General features: G+C 37.9%; 3 protein-coding genes across 4 annotated transcripts; all 3 read left to right on the top strand.

Annotated features, from left to right (window-relative positions):
• Positions 1-79: 79 nt before the first annotated feature.
• On the top strand, positions 80-6,991 carry ftsj3 (FtsJ RNA 2'-O-methyltransferase 3). Its single transcript, XM_055053221.1, has 21 exons — positions 80-239; positions 363-468; positions 831-877; positions 963-1,042; positions 1,157-1,256; positions 1,338-1,532; positions 2,021-2,136; positions 2,309-2,413; positions 2,642-2,742; positions 3,120-3,206; positions 3,291-3,473; positions 3,569-3,704; positions 3,839-4,026; positions 4,388-4,502; positions 4,652-4,733; positions 5,163-5,325; positions 5,445-5,539; positions 5,713-5,815; positions 5,994-6,177; positions 6,293-6,387; positions 6,494-6,991. The coding sequence occupies exons 1-21, from the start codon at positions 173-175 to the stop codon at positions 6,726-6,728; spliced, it is 2,583 nt and encodes an 860-aa protein (XP_054909196.1). The 5' UTR covers positions 80-172; the 3' UTR covers positions 6,729-6,991.
• Positions 6,992-7,880: 889 nt separating this feature from the next.
• Positions 7,881-11,881, top strand: LOC129374674 (chloride channel CLIC-like protein 1). The gene is made up of 9 exons (XM_055053210.1): positions 7,881-7,969; positions 8,200-8,287; positions 8,363-8,416; positions 8,696-8,845; positions 8,932-9,031; positions 9,420-9,517; positions 9,668-9,814; positions 9,905-10,276; positions 11,009-11,881. Exons 2-9 carry the CDS (start codon positions 8,210-8,212, stop codon positions 11,114-11,116), a joined length of 1,107 nt encoding a protein of 368 aa, XP_054909185.1. The 5' UTR covers positions 7,881-7,969; positions 8,200-8,209; the 3' UTR covers positions 11,117-11,881.
• A 487-nt stretch (positions 11,882-12,368) lies between these two features.
• Positions 12,369-16,789, top strand: LOC129374664 (chloride channel CLIC-like protein 1). 2 transcript variants are annotated; one of them, XM_055053187.1, is made up of 10 exons: positions 12,369-12,718; positions 12,818-12,931; positions 13,332-13,442; positions 13,596-13,817; positions 14,039-14,179; positions 14,256-14,355; positions 14,476-14,573; positions 15,118-15,264; positions 15,354-15,947; positions 16,288-16,789. In XM_055053187.1, the coding sequence occupies exons 1-10, from the start codon at positions 12,581-12,583 to the stop codon at positions 16,387-16,389; spliced, it is 1,767 nt and encodes a 588-aa protein (XP_054909162.1). In that variant the 5' UTR covers positions 12,369-12,580; the 3' UTR covers positions 16,390-16,789. The 2 variants fall into 2 exon arrangements, with proteins under 2 accessions (XP_054909162.1, XP_054909172.1); XM_055053197.1 differs by lacking the exon at positions 14,039-14,179.
• The last annotated feature ends 606 nt before the right edge of the window (positions 16,790-17,395 follow it).

The following is a 17,395-nucleotide window of genomic DNA, read 5'->3' as shown; positions in this document are numbered from 1 at the left end:
CAGCTGACAGCAGGTGGTGCCATCTTCTCTGAACGACAGGGAAACGCCAGAAGAAGAAGAGAGCGTGACGTTACTCATCTGCGCAGGGACGCTCACACGTGTTGTTTTCATGAGTTTGGGACAGTTGTGACTTTTCAGCCGCGGAGTGCAGTTTTAACAAACCAGGATAAAGATGGGGAAGAAATTAAAAGTAGGAAAGACGAGGAAAGATAAATTCTACCATCTGGCGAAAGAAACAGGTACCGTGACGTTAGTGAAAAACACCAGAGACTGGTTGGTCGGGGTTAGCATTAGCTCTTGGTTAAGCTTTAGATTCTAGAAGATTTTATTGTTGCGTGAGATTCGTTTTTTGTTGTCTTCAGGTTATCGGTCTCGGTCTTCCTTCAAACTGATCCAGTTGAACCGTAAGTTCCAGTTTCTGCAGAAAGCGAGGGCCCTGGTGGATCTGTGCGCTGCCCCGGGAGGATGGTGAGCAACCTGACGACTTTATCTCTAACATTACAATATCTTCAATAAAGGAAAGATGGTTATCTGCATTTAAGTAACCAGAACGATCCCTGGCATCGCGAAGAGTCTGTGTTTTAAGAGAGCAAAGTACAACGTTTAGGCTTTTGAGGAGAATTTCTCTAGAGTTGTATGTCAAAGCAAATAATTTTAAGAATCATCACAGGACCTTTCAATGATGTTAAGAGCATGTATGTCAAATGCAAGCTTGAAATAAAAACTGTTGGATTTTTATACAGAAACATTTTAAGTAATGGCATAAATTAGCATTTGATGGACTAAAGAATGGCGATTCATCTAATTATGATTGGAAATGTCCTTTCCAGGTTGCAGGTAGCATCAAAGTTTATGCCTGTTTCAAGTCTTATCATTGGTGAGTTTAGTGTTAAAACACAAATATTGAATTAAATTATCCGTGTGCTTGGTATGACGACAAAAAGTGTCTGTTTTCCTGTCAGGTGTTGATTTGGTCCCTATTAAGCCCATTCCCAACGTGGTGACGCTGCAAGAAGACATCACGACAGAGAAGTGCAAACAGGTGTGAATGTCACTCAATTCTTTTTCTACTAAACAAGGAGTTCACTTTAAAACTGTCCTACAGTGTTAGAGAGTGGAGTTTGTTTGTCTGAGATGCTTTCTGTTTTCCAATCAGGCTCTCCGTAAGGAGCTTCAAACTTGGAAAGCAGATGTGGTGTTAAACGACGGAGCCCCAAATGTGGGAACCAACTGGCAGCATGATGCCTTTTCCCAGGGTAAAATGAATAAAAACGTTGATTAAATTGTTCATTTCTCCTTTTGAACTAGATTTAAAAATCTCTCCTTTTCCTCCTCAGCTCACCTGACTCTCATGGCTCTGAAGCTGGCCTGTGAGTTTCTGACCAAAGGCGGCACTTTCATCACAAAGGTTTTCCGCTCCAAAGACTATCAGCCGCTGCTGTGGATCTTCCAGCAGTTCTTCAGGAAGGTGCAGGCCACTAAACCGCAAGCATCCAGAAACGAGTCGGCAGAAATCTTTGTTGTCTGTCAAGGTAGGTGACAGCTGCAGATGTGAATGAAACACGTGTTCTGATTTTAATATATTTAGTGTTTTTGAAAGGTTAGGACTTACCTTGACAGGCATTTCACTCATTCTGATGTAGTCTATAAATGAAAGGCAAAAAAAAAAAAACAACTAGTCGATGGTTATAAGAAACATCTCAGAAGTTGTTTCAGATAAGAAGGGAAACATTAATTATAAATGGTGTCCAGTGTTTTTCTCAGTTGAAAAACCAATTTTTTTGTTTTTGATATTAGCAAAGTTAATTGCTAGCAGGTGTGAATGCCTGTAATTGAATTTCTTTATACCCTGAGACAAAAAAAAATCAATTTAAACATTGACATGCTGACATTAAATAATAAAAAATTCAAGGCGTCCTAATTTTTTTTTGTTTTTTATCATTTTTGTTATTTTTTTGGATAACTTTGCGTGTAAAAGCATTTCTGCATATCTAAAACAAGCTTTTGTTGTGTTGAATAGGTTACGTCGCCCCAGACAAAATCGACAGTAAATTCTTTGACTCCAAGCACGCCTTCAAAGAGGTGGAGGTGCAGGCCAAAACTGTGAAGGACCTGGTCCCTGTTAAGAAGCCAAAGGCAAGCACAATTCACCTCGTTACATCAGCTTTATGTGTCTAAATATGTACATGGTGCAAAAAAAATGTATCCTGATGTTCATGAAGATGACATGTTGCACTAGAAATGTACTGAGAAGCAAAGATCCCAAAAATTTGACCTGCCATTGACCAAGCAGCTTTGTGCGTTCTAGGCGGAGGGATACACTGATGGTGATTTGACCTTGTACCACAGTTTTACAGTGACGGCTTTTCTAAAGGCCGAAAACCCTGTCGACTTTCTGGCAAAAGCCAGCGTGGTAAGCTTGTTGATATTGACTTCAACCTTTAAACAAACCTGTTTCTTTTAGTTCTTCAGTGGAAGAATCATTTTAAGTAAACATAGCTGAAATTTACTCATTATTTGACATGTTGCTTTTTTTTTAAAGTTAATTATTCAGACAGATCTAATGTTATCAGGAAAAAATAGAAATGTCTTATTAATGCCTGTTGTAACACAAAATATCTATTTTAACTCTTTCTTTCAGATCACATTTGACAATCCACTCTTGGAGTCTCACTCTGCCACCTCCAATGAAATAAAGGAGTGCTGTCAGGATATCAAAGTTCTGGGGCGCAAAGAACTCCGGTGGGTCATTTTCTTTTGTCTTTTTTGAGTGATTTTGATTCAACTATTGAAGTTAAAATGAAGATGAACACTTTTTAGTTCTTTGCGTACATATGAAATAAACCTTTAGAATACATTTACCAAAAGAACATGGGTTTTCACAATTAAAGAATGGGACCAAAGTAGTTCCATTCTAAGTGTTTCCAATAACTCAGACCAAGACACGGCCAAGTCTTGGTGCTCGTTGCACTTCTTCAGATTAATTTTAGCTGGCTACACATGCATACTTCTTCTATTAAAATACATAATGAAATAATGCAGCTTAATTTTGCTCTGGTTTTGTGTCATTACTGTACGTTTACGTTGGTGTTGTTTTTTCCTCCTCTGCCCTCATTAAGTTTGCTGCTGAGTTGGAGATCAAAACTGAGACGATATCTAGCAAAGAAACTGAAGGAAGAGGCCAAGCAACTTGGCCAGGAGATCAAGTAAATACATTACTCTGTTAAAACCACAAAATGAAGTTTCAATGAAATGTCACTGAGGATTTATAAACACTGCCTTGTTTGTAGTTTAAGCTCAGATGAGGAGGGCATTAACTCAGAAGATGAATCTGATGTAAAGAAGAAGAAGAAAGAAAAAGTGGATGAGAACAAGAAAAAGGAGGACGATGAGGAAAAAGATGATGATGAGGAAGATGAAATGGAGCGAAAACTGGCTGACCTAAAAGCTCAGGAAGTGGCTGAGCTCAAACGGTTAGTTTTTATGTTTCAGGTGCAGCTTAACCTCAGTAAATTTTGCTTTATTGCTATGGTGGGTGTACATATCTTGAGCTTTGGTGATTCATCAGGAAGAAGAGGAAGCTGCTGAAGGAGAGGAGGAAGCAGAGGGAGAGAGTGGAGCTGAAGATGGACCTTCCAGGTGTCTCCATCGCCAGCACCACCGACTCATCCTTGTTTTCTTTATCTTCCCTCAAAAAGCAGCAGGTTCTGATCAAACACAATTAAGAAGACCAATGAGCCTGTGTCATTGTCAGCTCTTGTTCTCATTTCCACTTTGAAGTGTGATCATGATTTTCCAGTTGAATTAAAACTTTCTTTGATATTCTTTCTTCCTTCAGGTGCTGACTGATATCTCCAAAGGGGACATGGAGGCTGCAGATGATCTGGGAGACGAAGACGATGACATCCACCTTTCAGATCAAGACGAAGATGTGGATGAAATTTCCCTGGCATCTGATTTGGATGAAGAGGATTTAGAAGAAGTGGAACAGAACCAAAAAGAGCTGGAAAAGAAAAAGCCGAAGAAGTAAGTGATTTTCATCTTACAAGAAGACGTCACAGTGATCCCTCGGCTTCGGGGGAGACGCAACCAGAAACGAAGAAATCTCATATTTTCAACTTTAATTTAGATTAATAAACAAGTAAAGTTACTTATCCTTCAAGAAAATCACTGAATGCAACACAGTTGTTTTCAATGATTTGTTGTTGTCGTTTTTTCTTTTTGGAATCCATATTTTATTGGTAAACACGTAAAAGTAAAGATTGACAATATCTTCACAATATGTTGTAGGGCCCTAATTTCTATTTCTGCCATGTCTGAGGCAGGTTTTTAGAACATGATTTGATTTTGATAGAAAATAATCACCCTTCCTATTTTTATTACTCAGGGTGAAGTTTACTGAGGAAGCTGAGGAGGAAGAGGAGCAGGATGGTGGCTTGTTGGTGGAACTGGAAGGAAAGAATGAAAAGTTGGAGCGAGAAACAAACATGTGGTTCAGCAAAGTTAGTCCATGCATGCATTTTTTTTCTAATTCAACTTCTGCAAGTTTAAGTGCTCCTTCTGTATTTCACTTCATATCACATTCCTTTGATTGGATGTTTAAACCCATTTAACACACTCAATAATATCTCGGTTTCTGTTCCTTCTTCAGGGCATCTTCTCAGAGATTGACCTGGAAGGTGATGCAGAGAATGAACTCAAACAGACAGAGTGGCTCCAAAGCAAACAGTCAGGTAAGCAACTGTCTGTTATCCTTCATATCTCAGAATGTCTCATTTAAAATACAATGAAAAATGTTTGCAGTCATCTTTTGTTTTTGCTTTTTGGTCACACTTAACTCTGAAGATAGTTTGAGTTATTTCAGTCTTCAAACTGTCATTACAATTATTTGCTTTAGTAACTTTAGCACCAATGTTAACTTTTCAACTCAACCTGAATGTATTTCTCTACCGATGTGAAAGACTCTAGTAATGGCTAAAAACAGCTATTATATGTATTTTTTCACATAGGGCCACATTAGTCTGAAGTACAGCAGTTTGTGTTTATTTGGGTTATCTTTTCTATCAAAGTGAAACTACTGTGACAACATACAGGAAAAAAATGTAACAGGTTACCATTTTACAGCTCTGTAAATGTGTTAAATATTTTTTTTGGTTTTGTAGGAAAAGGGAGAAAGAGAAAAGCTGAAGAGGAGAGTGAAGATGAAGTAGAAGATGAGGAAGAAAAAGAAAAAGAGGAAGTTGCTCCTGCAGAGGTAGAAACTCCAGAGCCGTCACAGGAAGCAGCAGAGGAAAGCGACTCGGACGACAGCAGCGATGACGAAAAGTAAAACTTTCCTCCAAAATGTAGAGTTAATGGAAGGAAATTTTAAGTTTAAATAGTAGGGCACTGCTGCGGCAACCTCAACATCCACTGATATGCAATTCTCACTTATTTTGTTTCAGTGAGATTACAAAAATGAAGCAAGCCAGGGGATCCGGAGGGGCATCAGGAGGGGCTGAAGATGACAACTTCCAGGTGGTTCCTGTTGAAAGCACCAGTGAGTATAAAAGCCTCTATGAGAACAGAGAAACGTAAGCTTTGTGGGGGAAAGAACATTTTATCTGGCCAGGACACAAGAAGTCAAATGCTGAAATCTTAGGTTTCTCCTACTGCAGAATTTGTTTAATAGTTGTTGAACTTTGTATTAAAAATGTTTTCTTTGGTTTTCAGGTAAAAAAGCCCGCATCCTGGACGCAGAGGGTCTGGCCCTCGGCTGTGAGATTGCTACATCCAAGAAGAGAGCCAGAGATCTGATAGACCACTCCTTCCACAGGTAAATGCTTTTGGAAGCCATACTTCAAAAATGTGCATACCTTTTCCAGTAGAGGGTACACAAAACTAATATTATTTTTATTGCTATTTTTTGATACACTCAGCACAATATGAACCACACTGTTGGGTTGGATGAATTCTTAGTCCATACAGAGGGGCTGATTGTTTCTGCTTTGTAGGTTTGCCAACTCTGACGAGCCATGGGAAGTACCAGAGTGGTTCCTGGATGATGAACGCAAACACAGGAAACGGCCGATGCCTGTCACAAAGGAGATGGTGGAGGAATACAAACAGAAATGGAAAGAGATCAATGCCCGGCCAATCAAACGGGTGGCTGAAGCGAAGGCCAGGAAGAAGAGAAGGGTAAGAGAAAAACGCTGTGAAACTAGGTCAGATTGAGGATATACAGAAGGAATGAAATCATTATAATTTAGAGAATGGACAGAGATTAAGTCCAGTTACTGTTGGATTCATCTAGATGCTGAAGAAGATGGAGCAAGCCAAGAAGAAGGCAGAGGCTGTCGTCAACACTGCCGACATTTCTGAAAGAGAGAAGATGGCTCAGCTAAAGAGGTTTGTTTTGACAACTGTGAGACTGGAGCTGCGGTCGTTTACCGGTTGGTGCTAACTTTTAAAAAATGCATATACTAATCGAGTTTCTTTTTCTGTACTCTGTCAGTATCTACAAAAAAGCAGGCGTGAAAAAGGAAAAAAGAGAAGTAACATACGTGGTAGCCAAAAAAGGAGTTGGTAAGAAGGTGAGACGACCTCGTGGAGTGAAGGGATTCTTCAAAGTGGTGGATGGACGCATGAAGAAGGACATGCGGGGGGTGCAGAGGAAAGAACAGCGAGCAAGAGGAGGAAAAGGGAAAGGACGACAGCCTAAGGGTGGTAAAGGGAAGAGAGGAAAATAAATCTGAACTTTCTCCTTCTCTTTTACACATCAAGCTTCTCTGTGGTGAACACATGAACTTGAGTTTATTTTTAAATACTGTTTTCAGGTAAATATGACTGAAAGAGTATTTAAGCCTTGGAGACTTCGGACCTGTTCTGGTGGTGTTTACGCTGATGTTACTTTTCCTCCCTGCAGATGAACTGCAGTTTATCCTAACTACAGTAAATGCATTCATGATGTTTTGTAAATATTTACAATTTGACAATAAATGTTTTACTCAGACTAGATGGTAAATGCTTTTTATTTTCACATTTTGTTTTATATTTGGTCAGATCTGTAGGTCCGAGGTTTTTAAAGGTTTGGAAAAGTATGTCATTTGCAATGCTGTACAAACAACAATCACTAACAGAATTCTTCAGTTTTTACTTTTTTTGTCACATTGTAATGTTTAAAGTCATTCAACAAACTTTAATGCAAAGTAGGTAATCAGATTAAATACAAAATACAGTTCTCAAATGATCATAAAACTATTTTTTGTTATAAAATATGCAGATAGTATGGTAGGCGCCAAAAACATGGCAACACGTTTTGTTATCTGACAAGAAATTATAAGAAGTACTCATTTTATTACATAGTAAGCAAACTATTATTAATGAGTCATAATATTGCTATTTACATGGCTTACTGTGACTACAGGTCATAGGCTACTGTTCTTTATTTAAATTAAATTGAAATTCCTTTTGTTTTTTTAAATGAGGAATCCTAAATTTTGTTTACATTCTTAGATGATGGTGATGATGCTAAACTTCCTTTATAGTTATGTTTCAACTTATACAGTCTATAGATCTTGTCTAAATATTTGCATAATTTTATGATGTCATTTATTGAAGCTAATTTTGCTCATATATACATATATATAAGTTCAGATGACATAATTTAGACAGTCCACTTTTCAGTCATCTGGAAAATGTGAAGTAAATCATTTTATTGCATTACTTTAGGAATTAAATAAGATGTACTCGTGTACTGTAAACAAACACGAGCCTTTTGCTCATTGTTTTGAGCATTTTATTTCTTAAAGGTCCTTCAGACCAATGAAGTTTTTGGGAGTGTTTATGGCATTAAGAAGGCGGAGCGCATAGGAATGTGTATCTGACAGCTCCTCCTCATAAACTCCTGCGGCCCATTTACGTCCAGCAGCGGGCATGTGGACGGCAATATCTCCGCCGCCATTAAATCTTCCACTGTGACTTCTTTACGGTTCGTATTTTCCTCACCGCTTTCTCTGGACACCGCTCTGTTTTCATCTTTTGGTTGTTTTTTTTTTTTGCTTTCACTTTCGGTTGATACTTGTAGGTTTGGGTTAGAGGTGCTGCGAAGTCCTCTATGTTTACGTCATCCATTTTATTTTAGGTTGGCTGAAAGTGTCATGTTGTGAAAACTGGATCTTTTGCATTATCCACCAGCTTTTATTGCTGCTATTCTTCCAGGCGCGTACAGATGGACGACGAGTGGCTCGACCCTTATGACATGCTCAACTATGATTCAGTTGCCAAAACAATGCGAAAGTCCATCAAGGTCCGTTTATATCTACTTTTTTATTTTTTATTTTATTTAAAAACTCGTCCTAGTGTCCATTTTCTCTGTACTTAGACTGAGCCTCACTGGAGATCCACTGGTCAACATGTGGAGGATCTGCAGAGACAGGTTAGTGTTTCAACAGGGTGCATGCAAAAACACTGTTTGACATGCTCAAAATAAATAATCCTGATCAAAAAATCTGTTGGGGTGCACGCACAATAGCTTGAGGGAGCTATATCCCACATTTTGACGAACACATGGAGGAGCACTGCTCAGTCCATCATCTGGAAGCAGAAGAGCAGAGATGCTTTTCCTTATAAAGTTGTTGTCATCTGTCATTTCCATGTCTTAAAGAATAAACGTTCCCCATCCCGTTTACTTGCTATGGCCGCCTTCTTTTTCCAGATCGGGATGCTTGTTTTGAGTCTGTTAGCCATCATCTGCATCCAGAAGAAATCTTCTGGTCCTCTAATCTGTTGGCCCTTGAAATTCATCAGGGTCCTGATTTTTTACTTCCTTGTCAGTATTCCTTGGACTTGGATCTGCCTGTACCAGGTAATCCAGAGCACCTTTGATTCTCTAGCTTTGTGTTTAGCTGCCATCCAATGTTTAACCGTTAAATGCTTTCAACGTTTGTTTAGGTTGCCTTCTTTGAGCATCAAAACATCATCAGAGAAACTGCAAACCTCAATGAAGAATGTAAAGGAATAGAAGAAATGCATTGGACCGATGGTTTGAAAGGTGGGACTGCGCTTAGAAATGCATAGCAATGCAAACTAATTAAGTTATATTGATTTGTTATCTTCACTTGTTTGAAAGATTATTGAGTGTAATAGAATTTTTATATCTTTGAATACATCCTTTCTGTAAATGGTAAATTCACCCTGGAAATGGTAAACCAGGTGGTTCACAGGTGAAATACAGCAAACCCTGAAAATGAGTTTGTATTACCGTAAATGTTGTATCTTCCAATACTTTGGTGGGAGACGATTTTGTGATATAGGTCAGGTTTGAAAGAAAAACTTATTTTTGATTACATAGTATTTAAATGGTGTAGAAGATGTGATTTGGAGTCGTGTAAGATTGTTTTTGGTCAGGCTAAATAAACTATTTTCGTGCTAATCTGCAGAGTCGTTCAGAACCAGCAGGCCTCTCCATGACGACCCCTGCGAAGATTACTATGCTTTTTTTAGAACCAATCCCCTCCATCTTGTATGTCCAACCAAGGTGGGTCACCTGGTGTGTCTGATCTGAACAAAGACAGTAAGATCTATTCTTACAACTATGACTTTGTCCTGCGAGTTGCCAGTTTTGGAGTAGTTCTGTCTCTAATTGAATAGTTATATTTATTTGTTCTTAACATTATTTTCTCTTTAGGTAGTATCATTTACCTTCAGGATTTTAATGAAAGACCCACTGAGACACTTTGGGGAGGGGATTAGTGAACTTCATCGAGCGATCCTAAAACATCTGCCAGTTACCCTTCAGTTTCCAGTCTTCATGATCATCATGCTCATCATTGTGGTAATGAGAAGCCAAATTTTCATTAACACAAATACACAGCTCTGGATATATGATCACTTCACTTAATATTTGTGCTTTATTGATACATAGTGGTTCATGAATGAAAGTGTAGAGCCTGGCTTGCAGCACGACACCAAGACACCAATAAATAAGCAGCAAGATCTTCCTTCAGGAGTGAAGGATGGTGATCAGATGTCTGCGTCTGGTCAGGATTGTGACCAAGCTGTTGACAAAAGTCTTGACGATAACGTGGGAAGTAGCACCTCTGCAGAGACATCGGGCTTTGTTCAACCTGATCTTAGAAAAAATGAGAATGAAGAAAATGTTGAGGCGATGGAGAATCCCTCTGTTAGTTCAAGGGTCACAAACCAGCAGAAGACACCTGAGAAGTCTGCTGCCAACACTGATGAACCGGACAGCTCACACCCAGACAACGGGAATCCTTCACAGGCTGATCAAGAGGTTGGTTCTTTTGAAAATGTATAAAACTATATCAAATAACATGTTTTAAAACTGTGACAATTGTTTGAATACATAGATTATGAATGCCGACCATATTTATATAGTACTTCATAAATATTATGCATTAATTATATTTATTTATGTATTCACATTGTCTAAAAGGATGTTTATTTATGTTTCAAACTTGTTCAAACTTTACTGGGTTGCACTGAACCAACCAGGATTTGAGGTCTGATGAGCCAATTGGAAGCATGACAAATTCTATTTCATTTCCTCATTAATATAATATATAGAAGGGAAATAATGTACTGCAAGCTTTTGTCAATAGAGGCAATAATTTTTTATCCAATTCAAAATAAAGTTATGCATTTGCGTTTGCATTTACATTACTGCAAATGCCCTACTTTTTTATTCAATTAAAAATGCCTGCTGCTGTTTGATATGTTTACGGTCCAAAAATAATGGGAGTTCTTAGTTTTATCTAATTTAAAAAAACATGGAGAAAAATAAATTCCACATTTGATTCGCCATTTGCTGATCGAAGATTAATGAAAGATTGACCAATTTTGATCTCTCTGATGCATTTATTTTTTAACTACAATTTATAATGTGTAGTTGAGAAAATAACTCATAAATGATCTTGTTTTATAAATTTAACTTCAGGTGTTTTCTGTTTTTTATTAGAAATTTGGAGTTGTTTTATTGTAATCAATTGTAAACCGATTTCTGCAGGCCATAGAAGACATCATGGAAGACGACGTGTCCTCCATGTCTCTAAAAACGAATTTTAAGGAACTACCGACTTCTGTTGAGGAGACAAGTCCAAAGTTAGTGGATTAGTCTTCAAAGCAAAGTTTGTTGTTCAGAAATTACACATTTAACTGCTTGACACATATTTTGATAGTATAATCGTCTTGTGAACAGTAAAATGTCTCCTCTGTGATAAGCTGAATGTAGGTGCAACAGGACGCTTTGCTCTTTTATCAAGAATGTTTTATTTTTCTTTGGATACAAAGGGAAACATTCCCCAATGCACAAAACTTAATATTGCCACTGTGATTAGTACCAGTTGTATTACATTTTCAAGAAAAGACTGTTGAAGTGAGCAATAAACAAAAAATGTTTAAATAAGACAAAATACATTGATCTTTTCGTATTTTTAGTTTTAAAAAGAAATGCTGTATTTTTTGTTATGAACATTTGGTAGCCATTCATTGTAATTACACAACCCACACATTCAGAAACACCTATGTGACAGACATTTAACACTATAAAAAAGAGAGTTAAAAAGTTACAAATTTTATTTTATAAAGATTAAAAAACATTACTTTTTGTTGAGAAAAATGACTATTCAAAGAAATTTAAATCAGTGATTCAGCTCCAGTTGATGTTTCAGTGTTGTTTGCTGTTTACTGGTTCACTGTGATTTTGTTTTCTGTTTGAAGTGGACATTTTTACAATTAGATGAAAATATTTTTCTGTGAAAAATGACTTTGATGTGTAATTTTGAGGCTTTTGTTAATTAACTGGAGTTATTTTAGTAAAGTTTTTTTAATGCTTCTACCTCAGCAAAGTGTTGCGATGTATAGAAATTGTGTAAAATAAAGCACTGGACTTAATAATTTGGTTCAAGCTTCTCATTCTTTATTGGATTATGTCCTTTTTAATGTCCCTCTACATAATGAGCTCAGTACTTGAGCAAGAAGATCAATTTTATATTAACCCTGGTACTGCGTTATTTTTTCTTGTTTTTAATCTTTATTGTATATGACTTTTAAGACACCACCTAAAATGTTTACAACTTCAACTACTTTTAATTATTTGTTTAAATTACACTGTAACTAAAATGTCTACTCTGAGTATAGACATTTACTTAGATCATATATACTATATATAGTAATCACATAAACTGTATAACCATTTCAAAGCCTTTTAATTGTTTGGCCATATTTTAAAAACACATCTGAGAAAGCAGTCAGTGGGTTCTTTTTTTTTCCACTTTCTTTTGCGAGACATCCCTTTTAAATCTTTTTTTTAAGACAAACTGCATTTCCCACAATCCCTTTCACAATCACTTAAACTGCTTCCGGGTTTTTACGAAGTAGCCGAACGCGGATCTTTCCTGCTCCGTGTTGTTGTGCGGCTCGAAGCGTTTATGTGGCGGTAACTTTTACTTTCGGTAACGCAGTAATGTTTTAAAATGACGACATGGACCAAAGTTGGTGTCTCGATGGACTCTTTGTCCTTGTAGCTGTATCCTCGGCATAATAGTTTCAGTTCGTGTTCAGTTGCTCCTCTGTACTTATGGACGACATGCTGTTTCTGCTGCTGCTGTGCTGCCTGCTGTCTGCTCGGGGTCAGGAGGCAGACGACCACTGGCTCGATCCTTACGACATGCTCAACTACGATTCCAGCACCAAAACGATGAGGAAACCTCCCGAGGTTGGTTGAAACGCAAACACGTTGAGTGCTGTGAAAAAAATATGGTGACGTCTCTGGTGCTGGTGCAGAGTTCAGCTTGTGGGTGTTTCTACTTCCCAGCCGACAACCTTTACCAACGTGGCCACCAAAAGAAGAGAGTACGTCCAGGACCAGAACCAGGACCAGCCTGAGCTGACGAGCTGTAATCACCAGGTGGAGGATCTGCAGAGACAGGTCGGTGCACACAAAAGTCAGACACTTAATGTCATTGTGAAATGTTCACTTCCCTACTAAAGATGGCAGCTGGATTCAGAAATGTGTACAGAAGCATAATACTAAATATTAAAGAATTAAATACCAAACGACTTTTCATGTATTTTTTGAAAAGGTAAACACACGAGTTAAAATTGTAAGCCATTTTATTTTGTAAACAGTAACATTGTTGCCTTGCAAGAAGGTCCTGGCATTGAATCTCGATTTTATGCATGCTGTTGACATTATTCTCCCTGTGCATGGAGTTATGGTTGATTATATCAACCATAATATGCACCCAGTTTTCTCACACAGATCCAAAACATTAATGTTTGTATAACTGCACAGAAAGTCATCTGTATAAAGTTTTACTTTGCTTTAGATTGAGGACCAGAAGAAGGCGATGTTTCTCATGTCACAGCAGCCTTCCTGCAACCCAGTATTCAAGCGGTTCCTCACCAGACTGTTGAAGGGAATAGAAAGACTCGGTGTGGTGAGTCCTTATTTAATCCAAGGCGTAATAAATGATCATTAAGGTGTCTGTTTTAACTGGAAAGCACAGTAGCTTTTGGTGTTTTTTATAGGAATGAACCCAAAAAGCTAAACAACAAACAATTTTCTGTCTTTATTTTTTCAATCTCATCAGCCAACTGACTCGTCAGATGTCTTCTATGATGCCAAAATCAAGCTGTCCAAACAAGCCATGACTGAAATTCAGTCACTTCTGGAGGGCGAGGAGCGATGGAGAACGGGAGCTCTGGACAATGCACTCAGTCAGATTTTGGTGGACTTCAAACAACATGATTATGAGGCTTGGAAGTGGCGTTTTGAAGACTTCTTTGGTGTGGAGCTGGATACAGTATTAAAGGTATTGATTTTATTTTGCATGTATAGTATCTTTTGTAGGTTACAGGTCAGCTGGCCTTGTATATCTCGTAAGTCAGTCAAAGGTCAAACTTGCAGTCAGATGATTTTTTTTTTTACCTTTCTTAACAAACATTAACCAGCAATAAAAGTACATTTCTATATTGTAACTGAGGTTTTAACCAAGTGTAGTGTTAAATAACAATAGCTAATTCTGTGTTCCAGATCATGATACTTGCTCTCATTATATCAACCATAATATGCACCCAGCTGTGGTCAACTGTCTCCTGGTTAGTTCAGTTCAGGAGGATGTTTGCTGTCTGCTTCTTTGTCAGCATTATCTGGAACTGGTTTTATCTGTACCAGGTAAAACAAGTGTCTTGTTGTTTTATTTGACTGCCCTGCAGAGCTTTGAAATAATGTGCTTTTCTTACTTATTCAGACTGCTTTCGCTAAGCACCAGAACGACATAGTACAGATGGAAAACTTCAATGAAAAATGCACTGGAGTGAAGAAAATTAACTGGAGGGATAATCTAAAAGGTAAGCCTTCAAGCATAATCACATATATTTGATGTCCTGAAAGTCAAATCAGTTGGTTCAACTTAATATTTGCCCAATTCAGTAAAAGAAATGCACTTTTAACTGAATTTTATTCTACAGAGTGGTTCAGAACCACCTGGACTCTGCAAGATGACCCCTGCAAAAAATACTATGAAGTCCTCATGGTTAACCCCCTCCTGCTGGTGCCTCCAACCAAGGTAGGCCTTCATGAATGTGTTAATGTTTGCTGAGGTGGTAAACAGAGCTGTTAAAATGCTTGAAGCATTTGCCTGGTATTATGTAAAAGCTTCCTCATGCTGCAAGGTTATTCACATTAGCATAATCATGACACAAAATGTAGAACCTGTGCAGCAGATCTTTACATGCCTGGTGCTGTTGAAACATTCCCTGACAGATTTCTTTATTTTTCTTTATTTTTTTGATCTCACTTAAATGTTTGAGATCACCTAAAAAGCTTCATACCAGACAAGGAAAAAATAGTGTTCAATAATAGTAGAAAACAAAAACATGCAATAATGTTGGTGAATGTTGTGTAAAATATATACTTAGCTGAATCGTGTTTTCGTATTTCTGCTTTGAGTTAATTGCAGACATAGATGTCTGACTTGAACACTTTTATCCAGCTACTAATTGAAAGTTACTTTCATCTTAAAATGTTTTTTCTGTGTTAAACATCAACTTTCACGTGCTATGTAACTTGCGTTTTTAAAATGTTTAATCCTTAAATACTTTATTTTTTAGGCTATTTCGGTCACCCTCACAACCTTCATCACAGAGCCGCTGAAGCATTTTGGGCAGGGAATCAGTGAGTTCCTCAGGGAACTCCTCAGAGATCTCCCAGTTACTCTCCAGATCCCAGTCCTCATCACTATTGTGCTTTCTATTTTGGTAAACACACATCATCACACTTAGTAATAAAATAAGGTGAACGGTAAAGGCGATGGATCTTTTGACGGGTATGTTTGATTCTCATCCAGGTGGTCATATATGTAAGTGTGCACGCGGCCTTTCAGCATGGCATCATGGCGCCTTTTCGCCGCCCTCGAAGGGACCCCCCCCCTGCAGAGCTGGAGCATAACCAGCGACCTCCTCCCAGGATTGAGAACCGCGACTACCTGGCTGGAGGAGACGCACCTACTCACGCACCTCCACTTGCAATTGCTCAACAGCACATCCCACGGCAGCAAGGGGATAATGCGATAGTGGACAGGAACAACTTTCACCGCAGACGACCCAACAGGGTCAAGGAGGAAAGAGCACCAGTCGGTGTGGAGACTCTAAAAGCTGCAGACCCTCGGTTCAGCGAGGATGAACTAGATGGTGAGCAGCATGAGGAAAGCGTTAAAGCGGAGAACACTTCTGTTAACTCGGGGTCTGAAGACCAGCGGGAGACCCGGGAGGAGGTAGAAAAAGAAAATGCTGCTGCTAAAAAAGACCAACCAAAAAACCAACAAACTGAATCAAATTTATCACAAGCAAAGAAGAAAGGTTCTAAAGATGAACTCAGAAGAAACGCTACAGTAGAGCCACCCCAACCAGCAGACATGCAGCCTTCACAGACTAATGTTCAGGTGAGTTGTTTTTAGTTTGCATCAAACTAGTTCAGATTAGAAGATTATCTTAGTTTTTTAAGTTTCCTTTCACTTGTGAATTTTGACGCACTGCTGCAGTGGCATACATGCACAAACAGGAGGCTGAATAATAAACTGCAACACAAACTGGGACTGAGCACACACCCTTGATGCATCCCAGCATTGGGGATGATGGAGTTAGAGATGTGTTTTCCAATTCTAGAATACCAGAATCCAAAGACAAGTGGTGCCGACTATTTGCAGCAGAAGAGGCGTCTCCTTTAGGCCAATACATATACAAGCTGCTTGTAAAACTTAAATGTCAATCTTGTCCCTGCAGGATCCAGGAGCCTCGGGAGAAGAAAAGACCCAGTCGATATCATTGACAAGAATAGAGACGGTTGGAGTTCCTGTTCAGGAGACGAGTCAAACAGCAGAATAAATACTGTTGATCAAAACAGCAAGAGGTTTACCCATCAGTGACTGGTGCTATTTGGTCTCAGACCAAATGGCTTTTAAATGTTGGACTGTAGATATTAATTCAACTGTATTGTTCATTTTCTGCTTTGTGCTCAGATTTGTAGAATTACTGCTTGTTTCTTTGAACGGTTGTACTTTCTTTTAAGGTAAAAAGAGCAAAGCACAGAGTTGCACACCAGCCTTTCTTCAACATCATCAGGATGATGGGAATTTCAAAGTTTTACATTTGGACACGAATGATGCTACTAAAGTTTAATTAAGACTGATATCAGATTTTAATTTTTAATTGAACTTCCAAATGTTTTTTTTTAATGGATGAACCCCGTCTTTATGCAAATAAAATTCATATTTTTGGATGTACATTGATTTGAAGGCTCTAATGGTGATAACGTACTGAGCTGTGTTTACTGATTGAAAGGATCCAGCTGAATATTTTGAAGAAAGAATAAATGTTTGCATTAGAATTTAAGAAAAACTAGGTGGAGGGAAATGAAAGGTGACTTTTATTTTAAAAAATTAACACAAGAAAATAAATTATTTTTTTAAAAAAACCTAAGTGGTGGAAAATGGATGAAAAAACCTGTAGTTTCCAATCAAACATTGAATAATTTTCCACAGTCTGTATTTATAATTGAACAGATGTAATTATTGAGAGCAATATAGAAAATAGTTGATCAGAATTTCACATTGTTTCTCCATTCTGGGTGTAACTTTTGGAAAATATATTGGCTTCCACACATATGGTTGAATTTAAAGTAAAACTAAGATATTTTTAAAAAAGTCAAATATATCTATCTGTATGTAATCTACACCTAATATTTTTTGTTGAAAATAATTCTACTGTTCAGTTTTTCAAAACATCTGCCTATATTTTTAATAAGATAAAGGGAGTTTGATGTCCTGATACCGGCCATAATTTAATCTTCAAGTTACACTTTCATACAGTGAGAGTCACTAAAACTGTGTTA

The sequence above is a fragment of the Poeciliopsis prolifica genome, unplaced genomic scaffold (genome assembly GCF_027474105.1).
Source record: "Poeciliopsis prolifica strain line A6 unplaced genomic scaffold, Auburn_PproV2 SCAFFOLD002, whole genome shotgun sequence".
NCBI classification, from domain to species: Eukaryota; Metazoa; Chordata; class Actinopteri; order Cyprinodontiformes; family Poeciliidae; genus Poeciliopsis; species Poeciliopsis prolifica.
The sequence above is the reverse complement of the archived record's forward strand: the minus strand, read 5'-3'. Positions and strand labels throughout refer to the sequence as shown.

What these genes read in the sequence shown, in the direction of transcription:
- ftsj3 (XM_055053221.1), top strand. Translation starts at nt 173, where the DNA reads ATGGGGAAGAAATTAAAAGTAGGAAAGACGAGGAAAGATAAATTCTAC. An exon ending in CCATCTGGCGAAAGAAACAG is followed by an intron (nt 240 to 362) that starts GTACCGTGACGT and finishes TGTTGTCTTCAG; the next exon opens with GTTATCGGTCTCGGTCTTCC. An exon ending in CTTCCCTCAAAAAGCAGCAG is followed by an intron (nt 3,705 to 3,838) that starts GTTCTGATCAAA and finishes TTCTTCCTTCAG; the next exon opens with GTGCTGACTGATATCTCCAA.
- LOC129374674 (XM_055053210.1), top strand. Translation starts at nt 8,210, where the DNA reads ATGGACGACGAGTGGCTCGACCCTTATGACATGCTCAACTATGATTCA. An exon ending in TCATCATGCTCATCATTGTG is followed by an intron (nt 9,815 to 9,904) that starts GTAATGAGAAGC and finishes ATTGATACATAG; the next exon opens with TGGTTCATGAATGAAAGTGT. An exon ending in CTTCACAGGCTGATCAAGAG is followed by an intron (nt 10,277 to 11,008) that starts GTTGGTTCTTTT and finishes CGATTTCTGCAG; the next exon opens with GCCATAGAAGACATCATGGA.
- LOC129374664 (XM_055053187.1), top strand. Translation starts at nt 12,581, where the DNA reads ATGGACGACATGCTGTTTCTGCTGCTGCTGTGCTGCCTGCTGTCTGCT. An exon ending in CGATGAGGAAACCTCCCGAG is followed by an intron (nt 12,719 to 12,817) that starts GTTGGTTGAAAC and finishes TCTACTTCCCAG; the next exon opens with CCGACAACCTTTACCAACGT. An exon ending in CTATTGTGCTTTCTATTTTG is followed by an intron (nt 15,265 to 15,353) that starts GTAAACACACAT and finishes ATTCTCATCCAG; the next exon opens with GTGGTCATATATGTAAGTGT.